At 37.8% G+C, this 27,579-nt stretch overlaps 1 protein-coding gene across 7 annotated transcripts; it reads left to right on the forward strand.

Moving 5' to 3' along the window:
* Nucleotides 1–26,105, forward strand: LOC132166962 (glycosyltransferase family protein). Of its 7 annotated transcripts, XR_015911539.1 has the most exons (13): nucleotides 1–254; nucleotides 1,282–1,358; nucleotides 10,310–10,385; nucleotides 10,472–10,544; nucleotides 10,649–10,700; nucleotides 11,046–11,107; nucleotides 12,438–12,501; nucleotides 17,723–17,780; nucleotides 17,874–17,960; nucleotides 18,708–18,801; nucleotides 19,711–19,815; nucleotides 24,780–25,001; nucleotides 25,925–26,105. XR_015911539.1 is itself a non-coding variant. In XM_088513836.1 (12 exons), exons 1-11 carry the CDS (start codon nucleotides 172–174, stop codon nucleotides 19,801–19,803), a joined length of 819 nt encoding a protein of 272 aa, XP_088369962.1. In that variant the 5' UTR covers nucleotides 1–171; the 3' UTR covers nucleotides 19,804–19,815; nucleotides 24,780–25,256. The 7 variants fall into 7 exon arrangements, 6 of the variants coding, with proteins under 6 accessions (XP_088369962.1, XP_088369961.1, XP_088369963.1 ...); XM_088513836.1 differs by lacking the exon at nucleotides 25,925–26,105 and having other exon boundaries at nucleotides 24,780–25,256; XM_088513835.1 differs by lacking the exons at nucleotides 24,780–25,001; nucleotides 25,925–26,105 and adding an exon at nucleotides 20,030–20,744.
* The last annotated feature ends 1,474 nt before the right edge of the window (nucleotides 26,106–27,579 follow it).

The following is a 27,579-nucleotide window of genomic DNA, read 5'->3' on the forward strand; positions in this document are numbered from 1 at the left end:
CAGGCACCGAGTTGTTCTCATCTCAAGATTCAAAGGAAGAGACACAGAGCGAGAAAGCGAGAGCTCGAGCTCGAGCTCGAGAGGGAGGGAAAGAGTCTCTGGCTCAATCCCAATTTCCACTACCCCAACAAACCCTAATTTTACCTAAAATATTTGTTACCCGAGACGAGAATGTCCAAATCTTGGTTAAATTTATCCTGGATATTGTTGCACCTATTTATCTTTCAATTCTCGCCCAGAATTTCAGCCATCAGGTAATCATTTCCCTCATTTTCGATTTCTTCAATGTTTCAAAAATCTGTGAGCAAATTAGTGGAAATTTGAATATTTACTCCCCGTCGGATGTTTTGCTCCTTGGGGTGCAAATTAGTGGAAATTTGAATATTTTCGCATTCCTTTACTTCTCTTGGATTTGCTGTGCGACGAAATGACTCTTTTGACTGTAATGTTAACAAAATGATTCAATTTCTGTTCAATTTTCGAGCTGCGATTATTAGAAGTTTCCATTTGTGATGGCTTTTTATTTTTCTATGTGTGTTTTATCTTTGTGCTTAGTTCCTTTTGTTGATTTCTTTGTAAAGCTCATTTTTTTTAGTGTCAAAGTTTTCATTAGTTTTGTAAGTTGGTTTTCAATGTGGATGGGAAACGATGATGATTTTGTAAGTTGGTTTTCAAGCGACACATTTTCTGTGTTACTTATGATGTAGGCTCTACAATGTTAGATTTTCTGACTGAACAAGAAGAATGCCAATCTGAGGGAAGAGAACATATTTTTGCGTTCTTTGTCATAACAAAACTTATGAAAAGGGAAAAACTGTCTGTCCATTGAAACTGTAAGGAGTTGTCTGTCCAAAAATATTGTCAAAGTGGTAGCCATTTATCTAATTATTCTGCATCTTTAAATGTTCATATTTATTGTTCACTTATCCAAAAAAAAAAACTGTAATTTATTTATGTTTGTTTGTATGCACATGAGCGCATGCATTTGACAAAGATACGGAGCATCTTTATATCTTGGAGGGAATTGCATACCTGTATATGGAAGAAGGATTATGGCTATTTGGTGTTTGAGTGGTTGTTATATTATACCGAGCATAAATCGGTTATTTTCTTTTTCTTTGTTTACAATTGTCCAAATCACTTCTTAGAAATCTTTAAGTGGATATTTATTCAACTTTTTTTGATTTCAACATATTTTTTTTCCGCATTGGCCCTATTCCACACCATTGGTGGTAAGGTTTGAATTCTTATGGTTTGCTTTTGTCCCCTCCTTCATTGTAGGAATGATATTGGATTTCAAGAGAATCCCATCTGCAGAAATACTGTTCAAGGAAGATATTTACTGTCTGATGACAACGGTAAGCATTTTTCTTTTTTAAGTTTCTGTTTTGACTTGTTATTATTCTCATCCTTTTTTCTGGTTAAATTATCAAAAATATTGAGATGGTATTTTCTCCTACATTAAAAAGTTGCTCAAGAGATTCCCATAATAATCTAAGTCCTCTTCCTATTGGTTGTGATGAGCAAAGTTTGGTAACAGCAGCTAAATTGTTTAAGCTAAGCCTAAGGAGAGATATTTAATTGCTGATGGCACCTTTCCATCATTTTACAGATCTATTTTCTCAAGGTATTTTATCTAGGGTAATGGCAAGTAATATATCAAAGTTGCACCATAAATGTTGAGGAAGTTGACATAAGTAGCCATTCATTGAATGAAAAGTCAAAACATGCTACAAGAAACAATAATGAAAAAACAGAACAAGTAACTATAACCCCTGTGATGAAGAGTAGTTGACAGAATGCAAAATCATGAATTCATATTTTCATACAATCATAATATGCTATCAAGTCATAGTTCCAACCTAACTCTAGGTTGGATGCCAGCAAAGGAATAAATAATATGCTTTTGGTGATTAAGGTGCCACTTTCTGTTTGCTGATATATCATTGCTGCTGTACAGATGTACAGCTGTGGTGTGGTGTGGTGTTTCTGATATAGTTGTTAGTTGTTATTGTATTACATCTCAATGCCAATATGCACCTCAAATTGCAAGTACTTGCGGATTGTCTCTCCAAATGACTACATGCTTAGGGTGACATTCTTGGCAGTTACATATATTCATGGGAAAAAATATTCCTAAAATCTTGCGCGCAAGGAATTTTATTTTTGTAGCGTCCTTATCGAAATGTTGGCCAAGCTTTTGTGATTCCAAATGTGATGTTTGTCATAGTGATGGAGGCATTGGGTAGGATGTTTTCAGCTGCAATGAGTGGATGTCTGGCTTCTCTATGAGGAGAGAGACTAATATCTCTCATCTTCTGTTTGCTGATGATACCTTACTTTTCTATGGAGCCAACCCAAATCTTCTACGCCACTTATGGAGCTTATTCTTATGTTTTGAAGCTGTGTCGGGTTTGAAGATAAACTTAGCCAAGTTTGGTTATTACTTATCGGACTTGTATCCTCATGTTTTCAGACATTGTATCTTTGGACTGTATTGTTTGTGTCCCTGTTGTTGATTAGTTATGATGATTTTCTTGTTTGCTTTTCCCTTTCTAGTTAGGTGATTCATTTTGTATACTCGCTGTATACTTTGTGGCGCCTTACGCTTTTAATAAGACTGGTTATTATTTATAAAATAAAGAAGATGAACTTAGCCAAGTCAAAACTGGTTTCGGTTGGAAATGTTAATAATGTGACTGGGTTGGCTGGAATTTTGGGTTGTAGGGTTGCATCTTTCCCCTTGAAGTATCTTGGTCTTCCTTTAGGGGCTTCCTATGAACCAAGCATATATGGGGCGATGTTATTGGGAAGATAGAACGTTAGTTGGCTTGTTGGAAAATGTTTTATTCGTCAAGGGTGGTAGGATTACCCTTATCAAGAGTACCTTTTCCAACTTACTTACGTACTTCATGTCCCTATTTCCTCTCCCTACGAGTGTTGCAAACCATATTGAGAAGCTTCAACATGATTTCTTTTTTTTTTGATAATTAGCTTCAACATGATTTCTTATGGGGTGGGGTAGGTGAATGGTTCAAATATCATCCGGTGAGATGGTCCAAGGTTTGTATGCCAATCTCAAAGGGAGGGTTGGGGATTAGGAACTTGTTGAGTGTCAATCATGCTCTCTTAGGTAAATGGCTTTGGCGCTATGGGCTTGAGAGAGAGGCTTGGTGGAGAGTGGTGGTAGGCTTTAAATATGAAAGCTTTTGCATTGTTTTTCAGAATGTTTTATTTAGCGAGAATGAGACGGGAAGGATAGGACAAGTTGTGGTGGGTCCCTTCCAAAAAAGGGTTGTTTGATGTTAAATTCTTCTACATTATCATGGGTTTGTCATGATGGTTTTCGTTTCCCTTGGAAAAGTGTTTGGTGAACTAAGGTTACGTTGAGTGTGGCCTTTTTTAGTTGGTTGGCAGCTCTAGGAAAAATGCTTACCATGGACAATATCTGAAAGCGGCGCGTCATTATGGTTGATTGGTGTTGTTTGTGTAAAAGGAATGAGGAGTTTGTGGACCATCTTTTGCTTCATTGTGAGGTTGCTTATGCCATTTCGAATGTTTTCTGCAGTCCATTTGGGTTGTTTTGAGTTATGCCTAGACTAGTAGTCGATTTGTATGCTTGTTGGTGGTCTACTGGCTGCAGTTGGAGTGCTGTTGTGTGGAAGATGATACCTTTCTGCCTTTTGTGGGGTCTTTGGAGGGAAATGAATGATAGAAGTTGAGGACTATGAGAGGACTCTGGAGGTGATTAAGTTTTTATTTTTCAACACATTGTATCTTTGTAAAATTGCATTTGTTTCTCCTTTAGTTATTAGCTATCTTGATTTTCTTGTTCTTTTTGCTTCTACTAGATAGGTGGCTTCTTTTGTATACTTTATGTGTTACTGGGGGCGTCTTATGCTTTTAATGATATCTCAATTAGTAATAATAAAAAAACAGAAACATGCATGCTTTGGACACTGAATGAGCTAACTAAAAACCTAACATGTGCCTCGAACAATGGACTGCTGATCAAATTCTATTTCAAAACGGGGTTCATACACTTTAAGTTCTCAAGTAATATGGAACGTCAGCATGATTTTCTCTCTCGCCCCAGCGGCGGGTGAGGCGTAGGGACGGAGCGTGGGGGAATTTTGATCGGTATTCCGGTAGTATAGGTTGAGAATCATCGAATTTTGATTAGAGATATGGGTTATCTGGGGTTTTTTTACGTAGAAACTAAAACTTTTGAGATTAGATCGAACGTGCAAGGCGGAGTCCAGTTGGCGGAGAAGAGTCGGGGGAAAACACGAGATGTGATTATGGCATGGCCAACCATTTTCTGGTTAGCGAGTGCATGGGACTATTTGACGAATATCGAGATCGTTCGTGACAATTGGAGGACTTTTCGCTTTGGCAGCTTTTCATACGTGATGCAGCGAAAAAAGAACTCTCATGGTAACTATTTGGAGTTATCAGAATATGGTGGGAAGGGACGGAGGAGCTTTGTGATCATACCGGAGGGGCATGAAGGGAAGGGATGGACAGATTGCCGGTCGCAACTGCAGAGACTAAAGTTGCATTTTGAGAAGAATAGCAAAGGGGTGATCAATGGGGAGGAGGCGGAGGGAAAGAGACAACCCAGTAGGGCTCCAAATGAGACAAAAGAGCTGCAACCGACGAGCGGAGGGACCATTGTGATGCCACCGGCAGGGCCACAAAACCAGCAGAAGGAGTTTCAGAACCGGCGTTCGTATGCCGAGGCGGTGGTTGGGGAAAAAAGCACGACCGGCACCTCCGGTACACAGCCAGCCGGCGAGGGGGGGTTGAATCTTTGTAAGGAAGGCGCGCAAATCCGGGAGTTGACGAACGGAGATCACGCCATGCAACAAAAGGAAAGTCTGGCGACACACAATTTGGAGAATCTCACGAGCATTAAGGAAATTTTACTTTCCTTACAAAAACAGATATCCAGCTGTCTAGAAAAGCTGGAGCAGGGAGGTGGGAAGAAGGGGATGGAGATGGGCTGGGGGAATAAGGAGATGGCGATGGGCTGGGGGAATACGGGGAAGGAAATCCAGATGGGCCAGAGTAAAATGGGAAATGGGCTGAAGGAATGGGCCTCAAACAGGGGGAATGAGAATAGGCTTAAGGATCAGCCCACAAGGTTACAGATTATCAATAGATATCGGAAAATATACGTTCGCCGGCATCCCATCAGAAACAGATTATGGCGTCCAAAACCGGTGATTGCAATATCGCCGGTGAAAGACCAGACCGGGACGTCGGAGCAAGAAGTGAAGGATAGTGCCACAGAACACACCGACGCGAGTGACCACTTCCAGCAACTGGCCAGTATAGGTGCGCTGGAGTCTGATCGGAGTGGAACGCCGAAGCAAACTACGGAGTCCATTGGCACAGATCACGCCGGCGAGACGGAGGGACCACTTGGGCAGGCTGAAAACAAGACAGAGATGGACGAAGAAGGGACTAGAGCTGGCTCAGACGTTGCCGGCATCGCTGTCATGGCGCCAGCGACGGCGATGGGAGGTATGGCGGCGTCGGGGGTGGCGGAAAAGGGGAAGACCGTCACAGATAGGGCCGAAGAGGGGAAAACAGACTCTTTGGGAGATGTTGAAGGCTTGTGTCAGTCTGTGGCTCAGTGCCTGAATTTCTCTGACATCGCCGGGAAGCCTGCCGGAGACATACCGGAGACAGATGAGGAAGTTGAAGGTGCGAAAATACCTGGGGAGATAGGATTGGCCGTGGAGCTATTTATGGAGCAGCCTGAAGGAGGGGAACTCGCCGGGCAGGGTTTGTTAGTGGATGAGGGGGCTGGAGCAGAAATAGAGAGGATCAGCTTAATGGAAGAAATGGGGGGGGAGGAGATATTGGATATTACACCCTTAAACATATTGGGGGTGGGAGACAACATATCTGTGTCCCCAAATTGGGTCCTAGAACGAGTGTTGAAATTTTGCCAAGATTTGGGTCTCAATTGCAATGGGCATGAGGAGGAGCTGCTGGCTCTGTTTACTATCATTGAAAACAATAGAGCAAATGGGCGAAAGGGCAGTGGACACCCGGGGATTGCTAAAGTGGGGAATCGAGGTAGTCGGGAATTAAAGCGATTGGAAAGCACAGTGAACTATGATGTGAAAGGATCGCGGAAAGAGAATGGTAAAGGGAGGGCTGGAAAATCTTGTCAATGAAGCCAAAAATAATTACTTGGAATGTACGAGGCATGAATGAGCCGGAGAAAAGAGTGAAGATTAGGCGGAGACTACGAGAGTGGAAAGCGGATATTGTGTGCTTGCAGGAGACAAAAATGGAGATCATTAATATTGAGGTGATTCGGAGTGTATGGGGGTGTAGTCATGTTGGTTGGTTGTATTTGAGAGCTACCGGTGCATCGGGAGGTATTTTGTTAATGTGCGATAGACGAGTGGTGGAGAAAGTTGAGGAATGTGTAGGGCAGTTTATAGTAGCATGTGTTTTCCGAAGTGTCACGGAAAATTATGAATGGGCTTATGCGGGCGTGTATGGGCCAACGGACGCTAGTATCCGAAGCAACTTTTGGGATGAACTGGGAGGTGTAATTAATGTGTGGGATCGACCTTGGTGTGTGGGAGGGGATTTTAATGTCGTGCGCAGTATTGGGGAACGATTGCGGGCTACAAGACAAACCCAAGCAATGACCGAATTTGCTGATTTTATCTTCGAGCATGGGCTTATTGATCTTCCAATGGTAGGAGGGCGGATTACATGGTCTAATAGGCGTGCAGGGTCCAGACTTGACAGATTTCTGGTCTCCACAGAATGGGAGGAACACTATCCAGATGTATGTCAAAAAAGATTGCCTAGAGTCTTATCCGATCATTTTCCAGTGTTGTTGGAGTGTGGAATTGGAAGAAGGGGTCGTCTACCTTTTAGGTTCGAAAACATGTGGCTACAAGCGGAGGGGTTTGTGGAGCAGGTCAAGAATTGGTGGAATTCCTATTTTTTTGATGGTAACCCTAGCTATGTGCTGGCCCGAAAGTTGAAAGCCTTGAAAGGGGACCTCAAAAAGTGGAATGTGGAGGTTTTTGGAGACATAGGCAAACGTAAAAAGGAGTTGGAGGAGGTTTTGGGTGGGCTGGACAGAATAATAGAAAGCAGAGAATTGACGGAGGAGGAGATACTTCGGCGAGATGAATGCTCTCAAAACTTAGAGAAGACACTCTTACAAGAAGAAATGAGTTGGAGGCAGAAATCTAGAGCTTTGTGGCTAAAAGAGGGCGATCGGAATACGAAGTTCTTTCATAGGTTGGCAAACTCACACAAAAGAAACAACACAGTTGCAGCAATGATGGTGGGTGGGAGAAGGACAGAGGATCCGGCAGCTATACAAGATCATATTGTGCAGTTTTATAAAATGTTGTATTCTGAGCAGTGCCAGGAGAGACCAACCACATTATTAGATCCTCTGATAGAACATATCAACTCTATTGAGGAAGGGGAGCGGTTGTGGATGGAGAGAGATTTTGAGGAAGAGGAGATTTGGGCGGTGGTGAGGAATTTGCAGGGTGATAAGGCACCTGGACCGGATGGCTTTACCATGGCGTTTTATCAGAAATGTTGGGAGGTTATTAAGGAGGACTTGATGGCGGTGTTCAAGGAATTCCATGAAAGTGGTAAATTCGAAAAGAGCATTAATGCTACTTTTGTAGCACTTATTCCAAAAAAAGCTGGAGCGGTGGACATAAGGGATTTTCGACCTATTAGCCTGGTAAGCGGGGTGTATAAGATAATCTCAAAGGTGTTGGTTAGTCGGTTGAATTCTGTCATGGGGAAGCTCGTGTCACATACCCAAAATGCTTTTATACCTGGCAGGCAAATTTTAGACTCTGTTTTAATGGCAAATGAATGTGTGGATAGTCGGATTCGATCTGGGGAACCAGGTATTATTTGCAAGTTAGATTTGGAGAAGGCATATGACCATGTCAATTGGGATTTTTTATTGTATATGTTGGAGAAATGTGGTTTCGGGGAACGGTGGAGAGCGTGGATCCGGCATTGTGTCTCTACTGTAAGATTCTCAGTGCTCATTAATGGAACACCGACAGATTTTTTTGGTAGTTCTCGGGGAGTGAGACAAGGGGATCCTTTGTCCCCTTTGTTATTTGTGTTGGTGATGGAGGCGTTCAGTAGGATGATGAAGGCAATGGCGGAGAGAGAGCTTATGGCTGGCTTCTCAGTGGGTTCGCAGCTTAATGAGGTAATGGAAGTGTCGCATTTACTCTTTGCTGATGATACTATTATTTTTTGTGAGCCAAAGATGGAACAACTTCGGAATTTGCGATGTTTGTTGTTGTGTTTTGAAGCGGTTGCAGGGTTGAAAATAAATTTATCCAAGTCTGTAATTGCGCCTATTGGTATGGTGGAAGATGTAGAAGGATTGGCAAATATACTTGGTTGTGGTGTGGATTCTATACCATTTATCTATTTGGGATTGCCTTTGGGGGCTCATAGTAAGGACCCTGCTATATGGAATAAGGTTATAGAGAAGATGGAGACGAAATTGGCGGGGTGGAAGCGAATGTATTTATCCAAGGGGGGGCGAATAACGTTGATCAAGAGTACGCTATCTAGTATACCCACATACTATTTATCGTTGTTTCAAATCCCAGTGAATGTGGCGAAACGGCTCGAAAAAATGCAAAGAGATTTTCTATGGGGAGGTGTCGGAGATGAGTTCAAATTCCATTTGGTCCGATGGTCCAACATTTGTATGCCTGTGGAGGCGGGGGGATTAGGGGTAAAGAATTTGACACAATTTAATCGAGCCTTATTGGGTAAATGGTTGTGGAGATTTGCATTTGAAAGAGATGCATGGTGGAGGAAATTAGTGGAGACAAAATATGAGGTGATGAGGGGTGATTGGTGTACCAAGGAGGTAAGAGGGTCATATGGGGTGGGATTGTGGAAAAGTATCCGAAAGGGATGGGATGAGTTTCAGCAACATGTGCGATTTGAGGTAGGAAACGGGTCTCGTGTGTTGTTTTGGAAGGATGTGTGGTGTGGGGAGGCATCACTACAGAATTTGTTTCCTGCTTTATTCAATATTGCATGTGAAAAGGAGGCATGGGTAGAGGAGAATATGGAGAGGGTAAATGGAGCTATCTATTGGAATGTTCGATTTATTCGACATGTCCATGATTGGGAATTGGAAGAGGTTTCGAGATTCTTCGAATTGCTGTATTCCCAACAAGTAAGGCAAGGTGGGGTAGATAAAATTTGTTGGATGCCTTCAAAGAGGAAAATTTTTGAGGTGAAGTCTTTCTACAAGGTGAAAATAAATTCAGCCCCGGTGGATGGTCCATGGAAACTTATTTGGAAGAGTAAAGCTCCACCGAGGGTGGCTTTTTTCGTATAGACGGCAGTTATGGGGAAAATTCTAACATTGGACAACCTACGGAAGAAGAACATCATTGTGACGGAATGGTGTTGTATGTGCAAGAAGAGTGGCGAATCTATTGATCACCTTTTAGTGCATTGCGAAACTGCTGTTGAGGTATGGAACATGATTCTCCAACTCTTTGGTATAACGTGGGTGATGCCTGGGAGTTTGAAGGAATGCTTGGGGAGTTGGGGAGGGCAAAGGGGAAAGCGGACAGTCATGTACATTTGGAGGATGGCTCCTTTGTGTGTAATGTGGTCATTATGGAGAGAAAGGAATGCGCGGAGCTTTGAGGATCGTGAAATGGGAATTATAGAATTGAAGAAAAGGGTGATCCAAACACTCTACTCTTGGAGGGTCATGGGGTTTTCTTCGCAAGCTACAACGCTTACGGAGTTTATCGATCTATGTGCGTCTTTTTCAGTTTGAAGCTCGTGTAGTGGGCTCTTTTGTATACTTCCTGTGTACATGGGTTGCGCCCCTTGCGCTTTTTATATAATGCCTTTTACTTATCAAAAAAAAAAGTTCTCAAGTAATATGGAGATAGGATGAAGGTCCTATAGAAAGCTTTCCTATGGATCACTGGATTCAAATGGGTATTTTGCTAATTATGAATCAACTTGCTACTTCTCTTGAGCTTTGTTGAGATATATAGTGCTTGTTATAACTGCAATTGGTACCCAAGTTCCTTCAGGCTTTGGGTACTTAATCTTGCAGGCCATCCGCTTATGGCTGCATCAAATTGTACTTAAGTCTGTGTTGATACTCCCAGGGTTTTATAGCTTTCCTGTATGCCTTCGATTTCACTTTAGCAATTGCAACTTACAAAGGTTGCTCTGTTGCATTATTACCTTTTCTTTCCCTTTGTTTCATAGCAGCATATATTTGTAGGCTATGTATGTGATGGTCTATTGATGGATCCACAGTCTCGCTGCTGCCCTGGAAAAGGAGTGAAATACTCTTGTCAGTGAGTTTTTCTAAATTGGACTCTAACCTGCTTACCTTAAGTAAAACTACTTGGCAATCTTGCAACATTTTTTCTTCTTGTTTCAGTGGATGCAACCTTCTCTCACAGTGTTGCAACTCCTATGAGTTTTGTGTTTCATGCTGCCTAAATCCTGCACGGGTAATTTCTTGAGTGCTTGTTTTCTTTTCTTTTGTTTATCTCTTTCTTTCTTTTTCAATCAAGTATCTGAAATATGGAATACTTTTCTGGGATCTAATCTGCAGACACAAAAAGAACAAGCACTGAAGGTGAAGATTGCTAAGCAAGCTACCGCAGGTAAAATGCTACTTCCCTAACCAAAAAGAAAGATTAATATTCTACTTTACTTTAGAAACATCTTCCAAGCTACCTTGCATTTCGATCTCATGTACAAGATCTTTGAGTTCATAATTCGAAATAAATAAATAAATAAATGGTGGCTAATTGACCTTGCATAACGAATAAATGGTGTTACTAAATGTTGAACATTGGATTGAAATAAACATTGAAGATTGAATTTGCATTGCTATGTATGACTAGGTTCTGGGTCAGCCTTGATGTGGCAATTGGGTTCCTCTAGGATATAGCTACCCTTTCATGGAGTTTCTTCAAGCGTGATACATATCCACAATTTTCTTGCAGGGACTTATGCAAGTGTATTTGATTTCTGTGCTGGGAGGTGCCGTCATAATTCTGAGAGTGTGGTAAGTAATACTCATATGATCTGATTGTTGTTTCCTTTAGAGGATGGTCTTCAATATTTTTAACTTGGAAAATGCTTTTTTCTTTTATAATTAAAATATTAAAGCCTCATCAATTGCAGTCAAGCTTTAGGCTATATTATTTTTGGCTTCTGTTCAAATTCACCAAAATTTGAAATTTGCGTGCTTGGCATGTTTTTAGTTAAACTAATAATATATACTGCACTATATGTAACCTGTTGAATATGGTGATAATTTGACAAAAAAAAAAACACTTTTTATCTTGTTACCATGGAGCTCCTGATGTGACCACCCTTAGAGGGCCAATATAGGTGCTCTTGGTATTTTCTCTAATGATTTTAGGCTCCAATAAAAAAAAAATAAAAAAAAAGGATCTATTGAGAGTTAAGAGTTCTAGTTTAGAAGGTAAAATGGTGGATTCGAGACCTTCAGATACGTGTGTAACTTATCAATGAAAAAAAGAAGAAAAGAAACATGTATTGAAACATATGATAATTATTTTACATTTATTTCGAGATTCTTTCACTTGTGCCTCAAAAAGCTGGTCCAAAAATATTTGCTAATGTTCTTTGGGCTGAATGGAATCACCTTTTTGCTAACAAGGGGCCGGGAGTGAGGCCATGGGTTCAATCCAGTATGTAGTTACCTAAAAAGGAAGTTGGTCATAAAATCTTTGTTCATTCTCATGAGGAACATTAAGGTCACATAAGAATGATAAAAGTTTTTGGTAGTCATTTTGATTGCCCAAATGACCCAGTAATATTTGTCCTAGACTTTTTTTTTTTTTCCGATAAATGTTATGCTTAGTTAACATTGAGGAAAGATTACAGATAATGCTTTTAGATTTTAATGTGTTTAGTTTTCATGATTTTCTTGACTTGTTATTTCTTTCTAGCTAGGTGTTTCTCTTGTATCCTGTGTAGTTGAGTTGTGCCTTCGTAATTTTTAATGATATTTCGTTTACTTATTAAAAAAAAAATTTCGAGGAAAGATCCACATAAGTTACTCATCTTATTGCCTTTACTTGATGAACCATGAGGGAACATTAGCTACTAATTTAAATTGCTTTTTACGTGATTGACGGGCGGAGCTCCTTGATTTATAAGAACAACAATCACAGAAGTAAATAATTTAACTGACAATAACAGCTTTACCCAACAGTCTTACCATCTGAGTTTAACTCATATGTTCACTTTATTAAAATGCTGATGTGGATTATAAAATTTGTACTCTTCTTGATATGATTGTGAAACACAAGAATGTTATGTTTTCAATACTATGATACTATTTGAAGTGATTTTGAACATTTCAGGTTCATGAAAACGCTTATCTTAGTGAATTCCATCACTGCTTTTCTCTGCCGTTGAATTCTTCGGGTGAGTCCAACTATGAATTTGGTAATCATGATTTATTTTGAGTTGCACTTCTTGAACGTCATTGGCCATATGTGCATATATCAAAAGACATTATAATAACTGAGATAATGCTACTTATCCAAAAAAAAAAAATAACTGAGATAATGCCATTTACTTAGTCACATTTAAAGTTGAAATGTAGAGAAAATGTGTTAAATAACTACAATATGGAGCAGTTCATCTTGAACATTTTAGGCCCTTTTTTTTAATAGGGAGGGGGCAGGGGAGGGGCGACATGAATGGTAGATTATGCGTTTAAAAATTTAATATTCTCCATCCTATGTATAAAGCAGCAAAGTTGAGTGCATCATTCAAACAATGGTGCACTATATCTAGAGTTTATATCCGTTAGAATATAAATTAAAAATGATTAAATTCATATCATTTCCTATAAGCTTAAGCTTTGGAGATAATTAATGATTTAACATGGCATTAGAGTCAAAGGTCCTGAGTTTGAATCTTGACTCTACAGTTCATCTTCTATTTCAATTAAATATTCTATGTGTTAGACTCCACTTAAGTGAGAGTTTGAGCTCACACGTGAGGAAGAGTATTAGAATATAAATTAAAATGATTAAATTTATCCCTTCCTATAAACTTACGCTTTGAGATAAGTAGTGATTTAACAATATCTACATCATGTATTTGTCTTTAACAAATAAAATGGTTGCTCTGCTTTTCTGTAAAAAGCAAAGAAAAATGAAAAACACACAAAAAAAAAAAAAAAAAAAAAAAAAAAAAAGGTTTTATATATATATTTTTTTATTAACTTTAGTTATTATAATTGAATAGCACTGCATTTAATGGATCAATATAGGATGATTTGAAAGCATCCAACAATACATAGACTTTGAAGAAAGATTTCGGCACCATTTTGTTAGCGCGATTAAAGTACTTGCCTTGCTTTTCCAATAAAAAAAAAAATCAGACATTTGGTTGTAAGCAAAAGAGAATTAATTAATTTTTGAAAAGTAATAGAAAACTTTTATAAAACGTAAGTGCCCCTAGGTACACTGGCAATATACAAAGAAAAGCACCTAACTAGAGCGAGCAAAATAAAAAAGTGCAAAGCATCAAAAACCCACAAAACACTAAAAACCCGAGACCCACACGAAGCGCTCAACGCTAAAAAACGTGAGGTTTGCCTTTCCCACGCCTTGAGGACACCCTCGTAGTTTCATAGTTAATGGATCATTCTAAGTTCAAAAGCCCCCTTCTACCTCTGGAACAAGCACCCTTAACCTCCCGAGAATGGTCTTGTCCAATAGTTGCCAGGAGAGCCACAATTTGATCCTCATTCTTTTCACACGAAAGCCCCACCACCGGACAAATATCCTTTACACAATAAAGAGCCAAAATCCAAGGGAGTAGTGGGAGAAAAAATACCCAGAGGGGAAGAAAAATCACCATCCTCCCTATCATCCCTCACAACCAGCATTGACTATGAAGCCAGACCATCCTCCCCATTATCCATCACTACGCAATTTGCCGGAGGAGACTGATCAGCCGGCAATATCTGGGAGCAACCCAAACCCAGCTCAAGCGAACAACAACAATCTGCAGCAAAGGAACTCAGGTTGTGAAACCCCCGCCAAAGAAGACCCCTCATCAGAGGGGGATTCTTGACAACAACACTTGCAATCTCAGATCGTGGGCAACCTCTGATGAAGTCTAGGCTGCAATCTTGCCAAATGGCGGAGAGGGGTGCCGATTTAGGCTGCAGACCGAAGACACATCAGGCGGAGCACTGATCACCAACACAGCCTCAACCTTCAGGCTATCAGCCATCTTCGAGAATCTACCATCCTTGGACTTATGGTTGTATAATTTCAATGGCTTGGGCTTGAGCACTGATGAAATTGTAGAACCCATTGGCAAGCACTGACTCAGCAATCGTTTTGGGCCTTGGGCCCATGACCTATTGGCGCACACATCTCCGGTGAATCCAGAATGAGACCATCGGCGTGCTCAAACAGCTTCTATCTAGTTGAAGCAACCCCATGTACCGGAAACCACCAGGCATGATTGCTGGAGCAGGCCCCTCTTCTGGCAACGCCTCCAGAAAACCAATGAAGGGAGATGCCTGCAAACCAGCCCCTTCCAACCTGGGTATGGGCCCAGGAACCACTTCTGAACCCAGACAAGAATCCCTCTTAGAAATGGGCTTATCCTTGGGTTTGGGCTTGGGATTAAACTTAAAGGCCCACAGCCTCATGCCTTTCTTGCGCCCAACAGGCTTAGGGGGAATGGGCTTCTGGAGAGGCCTGAGCTCCACAAGCCTTTCCAGAAAATTCCTCAAAACCTGGTCCACTTCTTTTTTAAAATTGACAATAATACCCTTCCAAGCCCAAAAATATCGGAAGAGTCCTTCCCCTTTCCACGCTACAGCCCTAAAGCAAAGTTTATGCTACTTAAAGCCCAGTGTTTTCCAATATAAAAACGCTTGGTTTTCGAGCTTTGATTTCTTGGAAGGGGTTATTTCTGCATATCTTGCACGACCGGCCATTTGAAATGAAGACCACTGATGACATAAGTGAGAAAGATTTATATGACATAAGAGTGAAGTCACTAGAGGGAGCCTTAAAATAACATATGCATAAGTAATAGGAACAAAGCAGAACATGACCTTAGATAGGATAGAATGGTGAAAAATTACATGCTGCTGACCTCAACTACTTGATAAAGTTTTCATAAAGCGAACTCCAATTAGTTGGGATTAAGGCTTAAGTGTGTTGAATAGCGGAAGAAGTTTGACTATCCGGAGCCTTACAGAATAAGAGGTTGGGATCTGCATGCATGGATATGATACTGCTGGGCCTCTTGAAGGTTCAGCACCAAACGAAAGGAAAAAGACAAGAGAATCATCTCCAAATCATAGGCAAAACATGGAAAATCTCTTCAATTGATTCAACTTTTTTATATCCTTATGAATCCACTGATGTGGTTTTTGTTCAACATAGGGCAGTTAGTTGAGGTGGACCAAGCAATGATCATGCATATCTCCCACAAAATTAGAAGCTGAATTATGATTAAAAATATTGGTTTTGAAAAGCTGTTTGCTTGGTTTTTTGAAGGAAGTAGGACGAAAGTCATAAATTCTGGTTTGAGGCCACTACAGTTTGCATATTGGAATGGGAGATATTGATACTGGATAATGATCTGATGTTCCCTTATGGACTTATTATTCTAAGAGGATACTAGCTTATAGAAAAATATATATATATATTTCATACAAACAAAATAAAAATATTAAGCTATAAGATTGAATAATTTAAGCTATAATGATCATGGAGATTACTGGACAATGACAGTGAATGAAGAGAATATATGTTCTTCCGAATGCAAAACTAACAGGGAAAAGGAAACCCAGGTTCTCCTTTTCAAACACAAAGGCATTTTCTACTTCTTAAATTGCACCATAGACTAAAAATGAAAACTTTTGTAAGCTGAAATCAATAAAAGATTGGATTGTAGTTTAACAAAGAGACACAACCCCTTGAGGGCCTTCATGTACTGGGCTAAAATGGCAAACCGAGCAGAATGGCTGGACTTTACCAGAACAGCCTGAAATCTATGGTGAGATGGAATGGGATGGTTAATTGTTCTCGTTTGATCATGGTATGAAATTCTGTGTCTATTCCAGCTGGAATGGATTGGAGATGATAACATTGAGTGGGGACCGCCATTTCACATGACTTTACCAAATATCACGTTCCAAAATTTAAAGTTCATTAAATATGGTTTACTAGAAACCTAGCTTAATCACCATCAGATGAGTAGTAGTTTTGGTTTCCAACCACCTATTCAGCGATCAATCAAGGTTCAAGACTTTGAATTTACTACTAAAAATGGTAAATATGTCCCTAGGGTGATCATTTATCAGCTTGGATGGTTTTGAGGGAATTCTGGCCACAAAACTGACCTTTCAGTTTTGAAAATGATCAACTGAACCTCATCATCAAAGGCTTACTAACCGAGCATTAGTATAGTCAGTCTCATCAATGCAGTTAGTCAGGTTCTAGGTTTTGGCACAGATCTCAAAGTGTTAACAAATTTGAGGGAGAACGGTTGATCTATAAAAGAAACTAAGACAGATAGGCCAAAAAGTCAGCAAGATCATCAAATATTTTAGGTTGTGCAGCATTGAGAAGAGAGACATTGGGCAATGGAGGTGCACAGAGGTCTGCGCAACATTTAAAGCTCCAGATTGACGGATTTGAATGTAATGTCGTTGAGGTGAGTGACCATGAGAGCTTGTAGAGAGAGAGAGAGAGAGAGAGAGAGAGGCCAGACTTGCAGAGGGAAGAGTTGAGGGTTTAGGATGTGAGAAAGAGAGAAGGTGTGGCTGCAAAGAAATACATGAGGAAAAATAGGGTCAGAAACAGACTTATGAATGGGTGTGCAAGTCTATCAAATTTTTGGGGCAAATTCCAATGGTATTTTGCCTCACATGTTAAAATGGAAAGAGAATAAGCATAGGAAAGTCCTTTTGGTTTTTGTCAGTGAAGAGCTTTTCCCAATATGTGAAACCACATCACACCATAGGATTATTGGAAACCGGTTGAGATCGGTCGATACAGATCAGCGCAGTTGGTTTTATCGGTTTTTTGAGTGCCATAATCACCCCTATATGCCCCAAAATGGCATATGTTGCTATGCTAAAGACTTGGAATAAGTCTCGGAATACTTCATTGTAAAAAGTGCCACATGCAATATCATTGGAAAGCTTTCTGTATCCTAATGCCTCATTTACTTATTTGGGTCTCATATGAACATATGTTTGAAAGAAATATAAGAATGAAGATAAGAGTCATGCTAATGGCATATTACCTCATTAAGCACTTTAGCACCTGCGCGCGAATGTCAAACGTTGCAAGTGCAGAAGCAAGGTCCTTTTCTTTAAATGCTTTTTTTTTTTTTTGATAAGTAATATTTAAACAGAGCCACGGTAATTATAGAAGCACCGCTTGACCATTAGGCCAAAGCAAATTCTTATTAAATGCTTATTTATTTGTTTAGGAATGGGAAAATTCTTATTTTGTATATTAGTGTTTCTGGGTTGTTTTTTCCTACAGTTATATAGTGATACCTTCTTGAAACCAAGAGTTATCTTTTATATTGGATGCAGTGTACAGCTGTTTCAGATTTGAATTTTGCGTGTTTTGAACTTTCATTGCAACAGGGGCCAGTAATTCTTACCTTGAAGGAATACTGAATGGAATTAATGTTATTGTTGGAAGGTGAGTCATCCTGGGGGTTGTTTTTGTTTCCCGAGTTTATATATTTGATTTCCAGCCTTAGCTTATTCTTTGAACTCCTCATTTGGGTGATAGACAAAGTGAGTCATGCAATTCAGTTTGCAAGTCAAATGGACAATCATGCGTCCCAAATAAGCTCTTGGTGCTTAATCAATGTGACATGTAAGTCATATTATTTATATTTTCTATTTAAATGTTATTGTTTTCTAAAATATTTTGCTGAAATTGCTCCAAAGTTGTGTACTTTGTGTCTATGATCTTTATGCAATTCGATGACATTACGAGAATTCAGTCATTATCTCTTGTTTTTTGCAATTGAATTACTTAATTATATTCTACTTTATGAAACCTTTTTACTGTACCTCTTTTTTTGATTTGCCAGGGGGAAGGTTAGTGTTTGACATTGCCTTTATTTCTTCCCTTTTCCTTCTTTTTTGGACAAAGGAAAACAATTTTACGGGGCATTTGGGTCTAATATGGTTTATATTAGTTTTATAAATTCTGCAGAACGTATCATTGTTCAATATGTTGTTCAGTTCCAAATGAAAGAATTACATCCATTGCATGTCTTTCATCACTGATTAATGATTCGGCGTCTTTCAACCTGTTAATAGTATCTATATGGATATCTCTTTTCTTACCTTTTTCTCTTTGTGGAGGCCATTATGATATTATCTTTCTTTTTCAATGATTGATTGCAGCCAATGAATTTTTTCATCAAATCTCATAGGGTTAATGCTGCTTGGAACCAATCTTCTATTGGATGATAGGATGTTAGTTGTCTAAGAATTTCCGTTTATAGCAAACAAGAATATGATGCAATGTGGCTTTCTATTTAAAAGTTAACTATTCTTGTTTTCTATCAGATTTATATCAATTGCTAACTTGTTTTAATTTCTTAATGAGCAGTATGCAGAAATATCTGAGCTGCAAAGGAGCTTGCTTGGCAAGCATGGGAGCCGATCAACCTGCTGAAGTTGTTGATGACGCCCCTAAAAATCTGGTATTCTTACACTTGTGCATTAGAGTTTTCATATTTCTATACTCGTCTTTTCCCAGTTAACAATAACCGAGCAAAAGTGTGTTTTATTTCTATACAGAAAGGGATTATAGTAGTTAGAGAAGAATCAATATTAGGGCACGGGGAATTCCCATATTTTCTTCTTTTGTTAATACAGAAGACAGTGATCTTTTTATATATTCTCATTGTATATCCATGCTGCTCCCATTACAGTTCTTCCATGATCCATATCTCATTCCTGAAACATAGATTTTGTATTATATAACACATGAGGCCGCACCTGTGCATGTACAGAAAGTGCATATATATATATATATATATATATGCATTTGTAAGTTCTTGGTTGGCAAATTGGGGCACAATGGACTTGAATAGACTAAAGTACAACTGCAATGCATTTGATAAAAAGTAGAAAAGGAATTGATTCTTGACTCATCACTTATGGCCAGATTGGATGGGAGGGGTTTGGGGGAAAGGGGAGTAAAGGAGGGAGAGTTCCCATCCTTTGATTGATTTGAGAATTGTCCTTCCTAGGCCCACTTTTAGAATCTACACAATAGTGAGCAGATTTGGAGGAGAAGTTGATGGATCTTATTGTAAAACAATTTTGCCCTTCAACTGGTCAGTAAGACTATGGCATATTAATAATACAATCAAAATGATATCTCAGCCTAAGTGTGGTTGAACTCTTTTCCTGATTTTGTTTTTCCATGGAAACATATATAGGGAACTAGACTCTCAAGTATTTGTGCATTGAAGTTTGCTTTTAAGAATACATGAGCATATGCATCTAAATTGAAATCATTGGACAAATTAAGAAACTCGTATCATTGAATTCAATTTTATTACATTTAACTAAGCATTATCTTTTTATTCATCTACGACTTTCAGAATCCTGGAGCATGCTTGTTTACTCAAGCTCAATCAATGCTTTCTTGTGATGGTTCACATCCTTTTACCAGGCGACTTTGCCCCTGTGCATAGCGCATGTATTCGGTGAGTTTTTGTTGCCTCAGTATATATGAATACACTATGTGGTGGGAAGGTGCTATTCAACATCAGCCTTGTATAGACATTGCGGATTTCCAATGAAACTACTAGTTATAGAATTTATGCGTCTCAAAATTTTTGAAGTAAAAAAACATTAATTTTATCCTGGACTCTGAAATGATGATATTGATAGTCATTAAATATCTGTATATTTGTGCAGGGAGACATTTTGCAAAAGTAGATATACTTGGAGCTTTAAATTTGGCTTTAAGCATACCTTTTTTTGGCAGTATATAAAGTATCATGTAACTTGAATTTTTTTATAGAATATAGAACATTAATGATGATGATGATGATGGTAGTGGTGGTTATTATTATTGTTATTGGTTGACACTTAATACTAAGAATCAAAATCACCCAGGATGCTGGGGGAAGGAAAATTCCTTGTTTCAAGTGAAAGTTAAAACCAGTTTAACGTTAATTTATTTGCAGGAAATGTCATCATGCACTTCGGTAAGAAACATGGTCGGTTTTTTTTTTTTTTTGTTTTGTATACTAAATCTGTTTTTTGTTATTAACTATTTGTGTGCTGTAGGTCTAAAATAGATGTATTATCTTTTTGTAGCATACAAGATATATTCACAACCTGTTTTTTGTTTCTCCGGTTGGCACAAAATTTAACTTCCCCATATCCTTATATACTAGAATAGTATGAATTGTTTTCCAGCAGAGTTTTCCCCTCTTTTTATGCTATTGTTTTGTTTTGGTTCGGAGAAAAGGATGGAAGGGTTTCATCTAGAGAGAGAGAGAGAGAGAGAGAGAGAGAGAGTTGTATTTCTACTCTAGCTTAATAGTACCTCTCCTTTCTTTTAAGAATGTTTTATGTTTTGTGATACAAGTTTTCGTTGCAACAATCCAATCCATTGTTTCCAGCACATTTATAATTTGTTAATTCGAATAAGGCACAAAGCTATCAAATTACCCCATGCTTTTATAAATGTAGCAGTGCCTTGCATAATTGAGTATGATATCTATTAAAGTAATTCTATTCATCATTTTCCATCCCCGAATGCCATGGTGTGATCCTTTTAACCTCTTAAATGTTTAACCTCTTAAATGTTATAGAGGATCACGTCATATAGGCTTTGGGGGATGAAGTGATGGGAGTGATGGATGTGGATAGAGTTTTCCTTCAAACTGGGTTTGAGAAAAATTTTCAAACTTATTCTATAAAAATGACGTGTCACTTTTCATGTGAGAAAAACATAGTTCTTAAATAAGAAGCATATGCTTTTTGAATAAAATTTCTTCTAACTTTGTCATTGTAAATAAAAAAAGCATGTGCTTTTCATATGTAGAGCACACGTCATTTTTATATAATAGGTTTGAGCATTTTTTTTAACCTAGTTTGGAGGAAAATTGTGTTCGATGTATAGCATTACACTATCTATCAAGTTCTGTCCAACTGTCTTTAAGGGGTACTCAATTGGCTGGCGATTATGTCTTATGAAACGGAGGTCAAATCAGAGCTCTAATAGAGGGAACGAAATTTCATCGAAGGATAAAATGTCCACGTCCAAAAATAGACAACAAAAATAATATACATAAAAATTATCATACAAGAAGACGATAAAATGCCCACTTGGCAAAAAGTAACAATAGAAATAATGATACATGGAAATTAACGTACGAAAGGACACATAGCCGATTGTTCGTTTTGGGCAATTTGCTTAATCTGGTTGATCATTTTTATGAAACACGAGAATTATCTTTTAAATATGAAAAATTATTAAAGTAATAATTTAATGCAACAGTTTCTCAAGGATAACGTAAGAATTAACTTTAGAAACAAAATAAGTGTATATGTTTCCCTCAAAAATATGTTTATCAACATGAAACGGCCTTTTGGATTAAAAAAGAAAAAGAAAAAGATGATAGGGTCTTTTTTTCCATTTAAGAAATATTGTTGACTAATTCATCTACAAAGTGACTATGTAGATGAAATTAAACAATTAAATTTTATATTTGTGGATGCTGTATTGACCAAAATAAAACATAAATTGAAATTTTAAGCACATTTAAACAATAATAATGTCAACCTTCGAAAATTTTATTTCTTAGAAGTTTAAATTGTCAAATTTTCTCATGAATTAATAACTCTCAAAATTTGAAATTGTCATAAATAGAAGAAGCTTTAATTCATTTTCTTTCGCTTCTCTCAATATATTTATAGAAACAATTAGCTACATCCTCTCTTATTAGTGATTCAAATTGTTAGGGATAGAAATATCCAGGGAGTCCAACAAGAGTAAGTATTATGATACTACTTATAGCCCAAAAGCCTAAACTAATGTGCTTAGATTTACTTAGATATATTAACTACTCAATTTCGTTATACTTTACCCGCTACAAAAAAATAGAGACTTAGTGACAGCTTATATAGTGTCGTTTTAAGAAAACAACACTCCAAGGTGTCGGTTTTAGTGGAACCGACACCCCTTAATAGTACTACCTCCTGCACCTTAATAATGTCGGTTTATTGTTCAACTGATACCCATTTTTAAGGGGTGTCGGTTCCACTAAAACCGACACCATTAAGAGGTGTCGGTTTGCTCTAAAACCGACACCTCTTTAATTTTTTGGTTCCCGCGCCCAAATAGTACTACCTCCCGAGCCTCACTCTATCTCCCTCAGCTCTTATATTCTCTCAATCGGCTCCCTCTTTCTCCATCTGACCTTCCCCGACTACTGTCCTCACTGACTCTTTCTCCACCGCGGTGCAGCACGCGCAGTCGTCTCGTGGAGTACCGGCCGCCCTTTCTTCACCGATCGAACTCCTCCCCCTCTTTAGCCAGTACTCCATCCGGCCTCCTCATCACACTGCTATGTCCATTAATTTGTTGCTTTGATTTTTATTATTATTATTATTTTTTCATGATAAGGCTAGGGTTTTTGGTTGATGATCATCAATTTGAGGTTTTTTCTTTTTTTTTTCCAATTGGGGTTTGAGGTTTGGGTTTTTTGTTTGGGGTTTGGGTTTGTGAAATGTTGAATTCAATTGCTAGTTCTACTGGTTGCAGGGGCGGAGGGAGGGGGGTTGAGAGGCGGCATTTGCCCCCTCTCAACTCTCAAAAATAACCCTTACCCCTAGTAGATTTTTTTCGCATATCCTAGTTGCCCACCCTCAACTAATCATTAGAGACATCAACGAGGGCAAGCGAATAGCATGTTTCATAGTTTCAAATTTCTGACTTTTAGTTGCAGAGATGAATTTTAGAAAGTTAGGTTAAGACACAGACTCATGAAAAAGACGATTGAAATGGGGCATTTAAATTCACAAAGAAAATGATTGAAAGTCTAAACGTGATGTTTCATTAAAGCACCATTTTAAACGCATCGTCATGTTAACCTGAAAAAAAGGTAAAACCTTTAAAAGCAATCTTCAGCCATTCAATGTGAGTCATAACTTTTTTTCTTTTTTTTTGGTTAAAGTGAGTCGTGAGACTTACGAGTTAAGAGTAGGGTGAGGTAATTTGTCTTTTTTGAATTTTTTTTTGTTTCCTTCTCATTTCTCTGCCATACGGGGAAATGGAAATGGGCAAATTTTTTGAAAGTTAAATGTACTTGTGTGACTCAGGAAAAAAAAAAAAATTGTGCTCGAGTCAAATTAAAGCTACTATAAAAAAAATAAAAAAATAAAAAATCAGATTATATAGCCCACATATACAAAAAAAGTTAAAAAGACTTAAACTATGTTTCCATTTCACAATTCACAAAGTTTGAACAAGAATAACAAGAATATATCAATGCCAAGAGCAAATTTGGCTCAGTATTGATATTTTTTTGGGAGTTGTACACTAAAAAGACGAGTAATGCTATAAGTTCATTTTATGTCACTCTTGTGTCCCAAAAATGATGTGGCTCTTAAAATTACAATTAGGCTTGTAATTGATCATTACTAGATTTTGATCAAATAATGATTTTAAAAGCCACCTCATTTTTTTAGGGATACAAAAGGGACTTCTAGAATTACTCCTAAAAGACTACCTATAAAACAAAGAAATAGTCAAGCTTTTCTTTTTGAAAACAGTTTCTCTTTCTTGAGAAGTTTTTAAGTATATAATCAAAATTTTACATTGATATTTACTTTTAGAGAACAACAATGATTCTATTGAATTCCAATAAAGTGTTAAGCAAGCTCATGTCGAGATAAATTTAGAAAACTTATGTGAATTCTTACTTAAGAACAAAAATTTATAATTACCATCCTAATATTGGAGACCAAGTCAAAAAAAAAAAAACATATCGAGGGGTGGAACTAGCATTTGAAGTTTAGAGGTTAAACAAACAAAAAAAATTAAAAATTTGGGTAAAAATTTTATTTTTAAGGATGACTCCAAGCCACCATGTAGTCTCGCACCTGAGCTTATCTACTAAAGTTAAACATAATTTTTGAAAAACACAATCTAAAAAAAAAAAAAAAAATGGTTTTGTTTTAATTTAGCATAGTTCAAAGAATACGCTAATTAGTTGTTTATTTATTTCTTTACTTATATTTTTAAATTTTTTTAATCTTGACTCCCCTCAATCAAAACTCTGGCTCTGCCACTGACTGGTTGTAGTATATGGTTGTGTTAAATGGGTTTAAGAGAAGATGAAAGAATTCTCTTGAAAAAATGTGACTGATCGCGTACATTTTGTTAGATGGCTTTGTAGCACTTGTTCTTCTACCTCACCTTTAGTTCAATGTGATTGTTGAATTCAATTGCTAGTTCCACAAGTTGCAAGATATGATTCGGTTAAATGGGTTTGAGAGAAGAAGATGAACTCTCTTGAAAAAACGTGATTGGTCATGTACATTGTTGCAATGTGGTAGATAGTTTTGTGATAAACCTATGTATGATTGTTGCATGTCAATGCTGGTAAAATTTAACCCTTTTATATGACAGTTGTGCTTTAATTTCCGGCAGGTATTTTTTGTATTTGCGATGCGTTTTGGATGTGAGTTGCATTGCATTCTATGGTATTACTGAATTGGGGTTTGAAAGTTGATGGTTTTGTTGGATCAAGTTGGGCTTGTGGGCACTGGTGGGGGAGAGTGGAAGTTCTGGAAGTTGAGTTTGGACCGGGTTTGCCAGTTCATACTGTGTTCATTACTAGACAATTGGTGGCTGGGGATCAAAATCTACAAGGTTTTCTTATGTCTGCTTTGATAAATTTGTTGAATTGATAATCTTTTTTATTACTTCTATAGGGTTGCTATGCTAAATATTAGTGTCTTGATTTGTCATATAATATTCAAATCAATGGTTCCATTCCCCCGAAAATAGGCAACATGAAAAATTTGAGTTTCTTGTACCTCAATTATAATAGCCTTAGTGGCCAAATTCCTTCGACTATAGGTAATTTGACTCATTTACAAGAATTGGTCCTTAGTCACAACTTTATCAGTGGAAAAATACTTGTTGAACTTTGCACTTTAGATAATCTATCATTCTTGAATATCATCTATAATAATCTTACCAGCCACATTTCAACTTGTCAAACAATTTTTTGAAAGGTCCGATTCCATATGATTATGGTCATTATAATATTCTTTTCTATCCCCCTATATATATTCTTTTTGTGCATTTTCTTTCTTTCTTTCTTTCTTTCTTTTTGGGGTATTTGATCCTGATTATAATTCAATCATGGTGCTCTTCATTACATGACCTGGAACAGCTAAATTTTATTGATAATTTATTGTGGAATAACTATGAACATTACATGTTTATATAATAGGAAACTTATATAAGAGTCAAAACTTATATATGCTTTAAGAAGTTGAGGAATACGTGTAAAACAATTTGAGCATGAAATAGTCATATATATATGTGTATTCTTCATGGGTGGCAGATTAAACCTTTTGCTTGCCCTGTTTCTTTTTTTTTTTTTTTTAATTTGACATTTTGCTAGCTATAAGTTGTTGCATGTGTATGAAACGTTGCGTTTAGCACTGCATATATATATATATATATATATATATATATATATATATATAGAATTTACATGGTGCCAAGATGAAGCTAATCCTTGGAGTCATTGTTTTTAACTTACACTCGTATTTATAATGTAGTCACATTATGGACAAGAGTTGGATGACAAAATCTAGATCTTCGAGGGAGTAAATGGAAGGAGTGAAGTCGTTTTTGAGTTTTACAGTTCGCAACTCCGGAGAATATGAAACAATTGTGTGCCCCTATAAGCAGTGTCGATTCAACAAGAGACTACGACCACAATAAGTGTATGACCACTTGACTGGTGGAATGGGAATTCTGCCTAGTTACATTGAATGGGTGTTGCATGGTGAAAAGGTTGATGTTCCCGTTGTTCAAGGATCCAGTTCGACTCGGCCGGCCGCAGATACAGCCCCTATTCAGGACGAGTCTAGATAGGCATGTCATGTTGGTTGATATTTTCGGCATGCATGAAGTTAGAGGAAATGACTATGTCTCTCAAATGGAACTGCAATCGGATGCAGTAGATGCAGTTCATGAAGAGGTTGATGAGAAAAATGCAACAAATTCTACAGTTTGCTTAAAGAAGCAGAAAAGCCCATTCATGAAAAGATTAAACATAGCAAGCTAGGTGTAATTGTACATCTATACCATTTGAAGTATATTGGTGGAATCAGTAACAAGATTATCACATCGCTGCTTGAGTTCATCAACTAGTTGCTACTGACTGATGGTGAGGCTTTGCCAAAAAATGCATACGAGGGGAAAAGGTTTTTGAAGGACTTTGGCCTTGGATATGAGAAGATTCTAGCGTGTATAGATATACGGCATTAGATTCTTGTAAGTTTTGTGATAAGTCCAAGTGGAAAGATGAAATTATGTAAATTTTGAACTTGAGTATTGAGTTGTGATGTGATGTTGTGTTGCATTGAACCCATATGTTGAGTTGTGACAATTAGCTAGAAGGAAGCATGTACTTGTTACATGTGTAGTTGAGTTGAGTTGTGGCAATAGAACCCATGTGTTGAGTTGTGACAGTATATATTTTATCATTGTTTTGTGCAAGAAGCTAAAGATTTTGTGCAATAAGTTTTTTCTTGTTTTGTGCAAGAAGATGGAAGGAATTTCTTTCACAATGCTGTAAGGAATTCCTTCCAGCCATGGCACAAAACAAGAAACCGGCCAGCTTCTTGCATAGTGCAAGAAGCTGGCAAGATCTTGCCAACTCACAGGTAGCTTTGTTCGTTTACAGCCCGATTTCTGTCTATTGAATATGTATGTCAATGTTGATATATATAGAAGAGAGTTTAGTTTACAAGATAACTCTTAAGTCGCACGTGAGCCGAGCCTAGGCAAACTCACAGGTAGTGATGTGGTCTTTATGTGTACAAAAATATCAATAATAAAATTAACCACTCGCAATAGGATGAATCCTTATAGGATATGGCTATATAGAGAGTGTCAAACCTTAAGGACTGCGTGAGTGTTCTTATCAAGCTTTTCAAGATTAATTATGACTTAATTTAAAAGATGATTGATTTGTTTTGTTTTTAAACTAAATGCATAAAGGTAAAAGTAAAGATAAATAGTATGAGAAATAGAATAGGAGGTTGATTTCACTACTAACCGCATAACAATGGTCAATCATAAATTAAAAAGGGGAATTCATATTATGCATGATATAGGGCTCGTCTCTCTCGAGTAGTCAAGAAATTACCATCATTAAGAAATAAGTATAATCCATCTTCGGTTGGCACGAACCGTCCACCTAACC

Source organism: Corylus avellana, chromosome 2 (genome assembly GCF_965113065.1).
Source record: "Corylus avellana chromosome 2, dhCorAvel1.hap1.2, whole genome shotgun sequence".
NCBI lineage: Eukaryota > Viridiplantae > Streptophyta > Magnoliopsida > Fagales > Betulaceae > Corylus > Corylus avellana.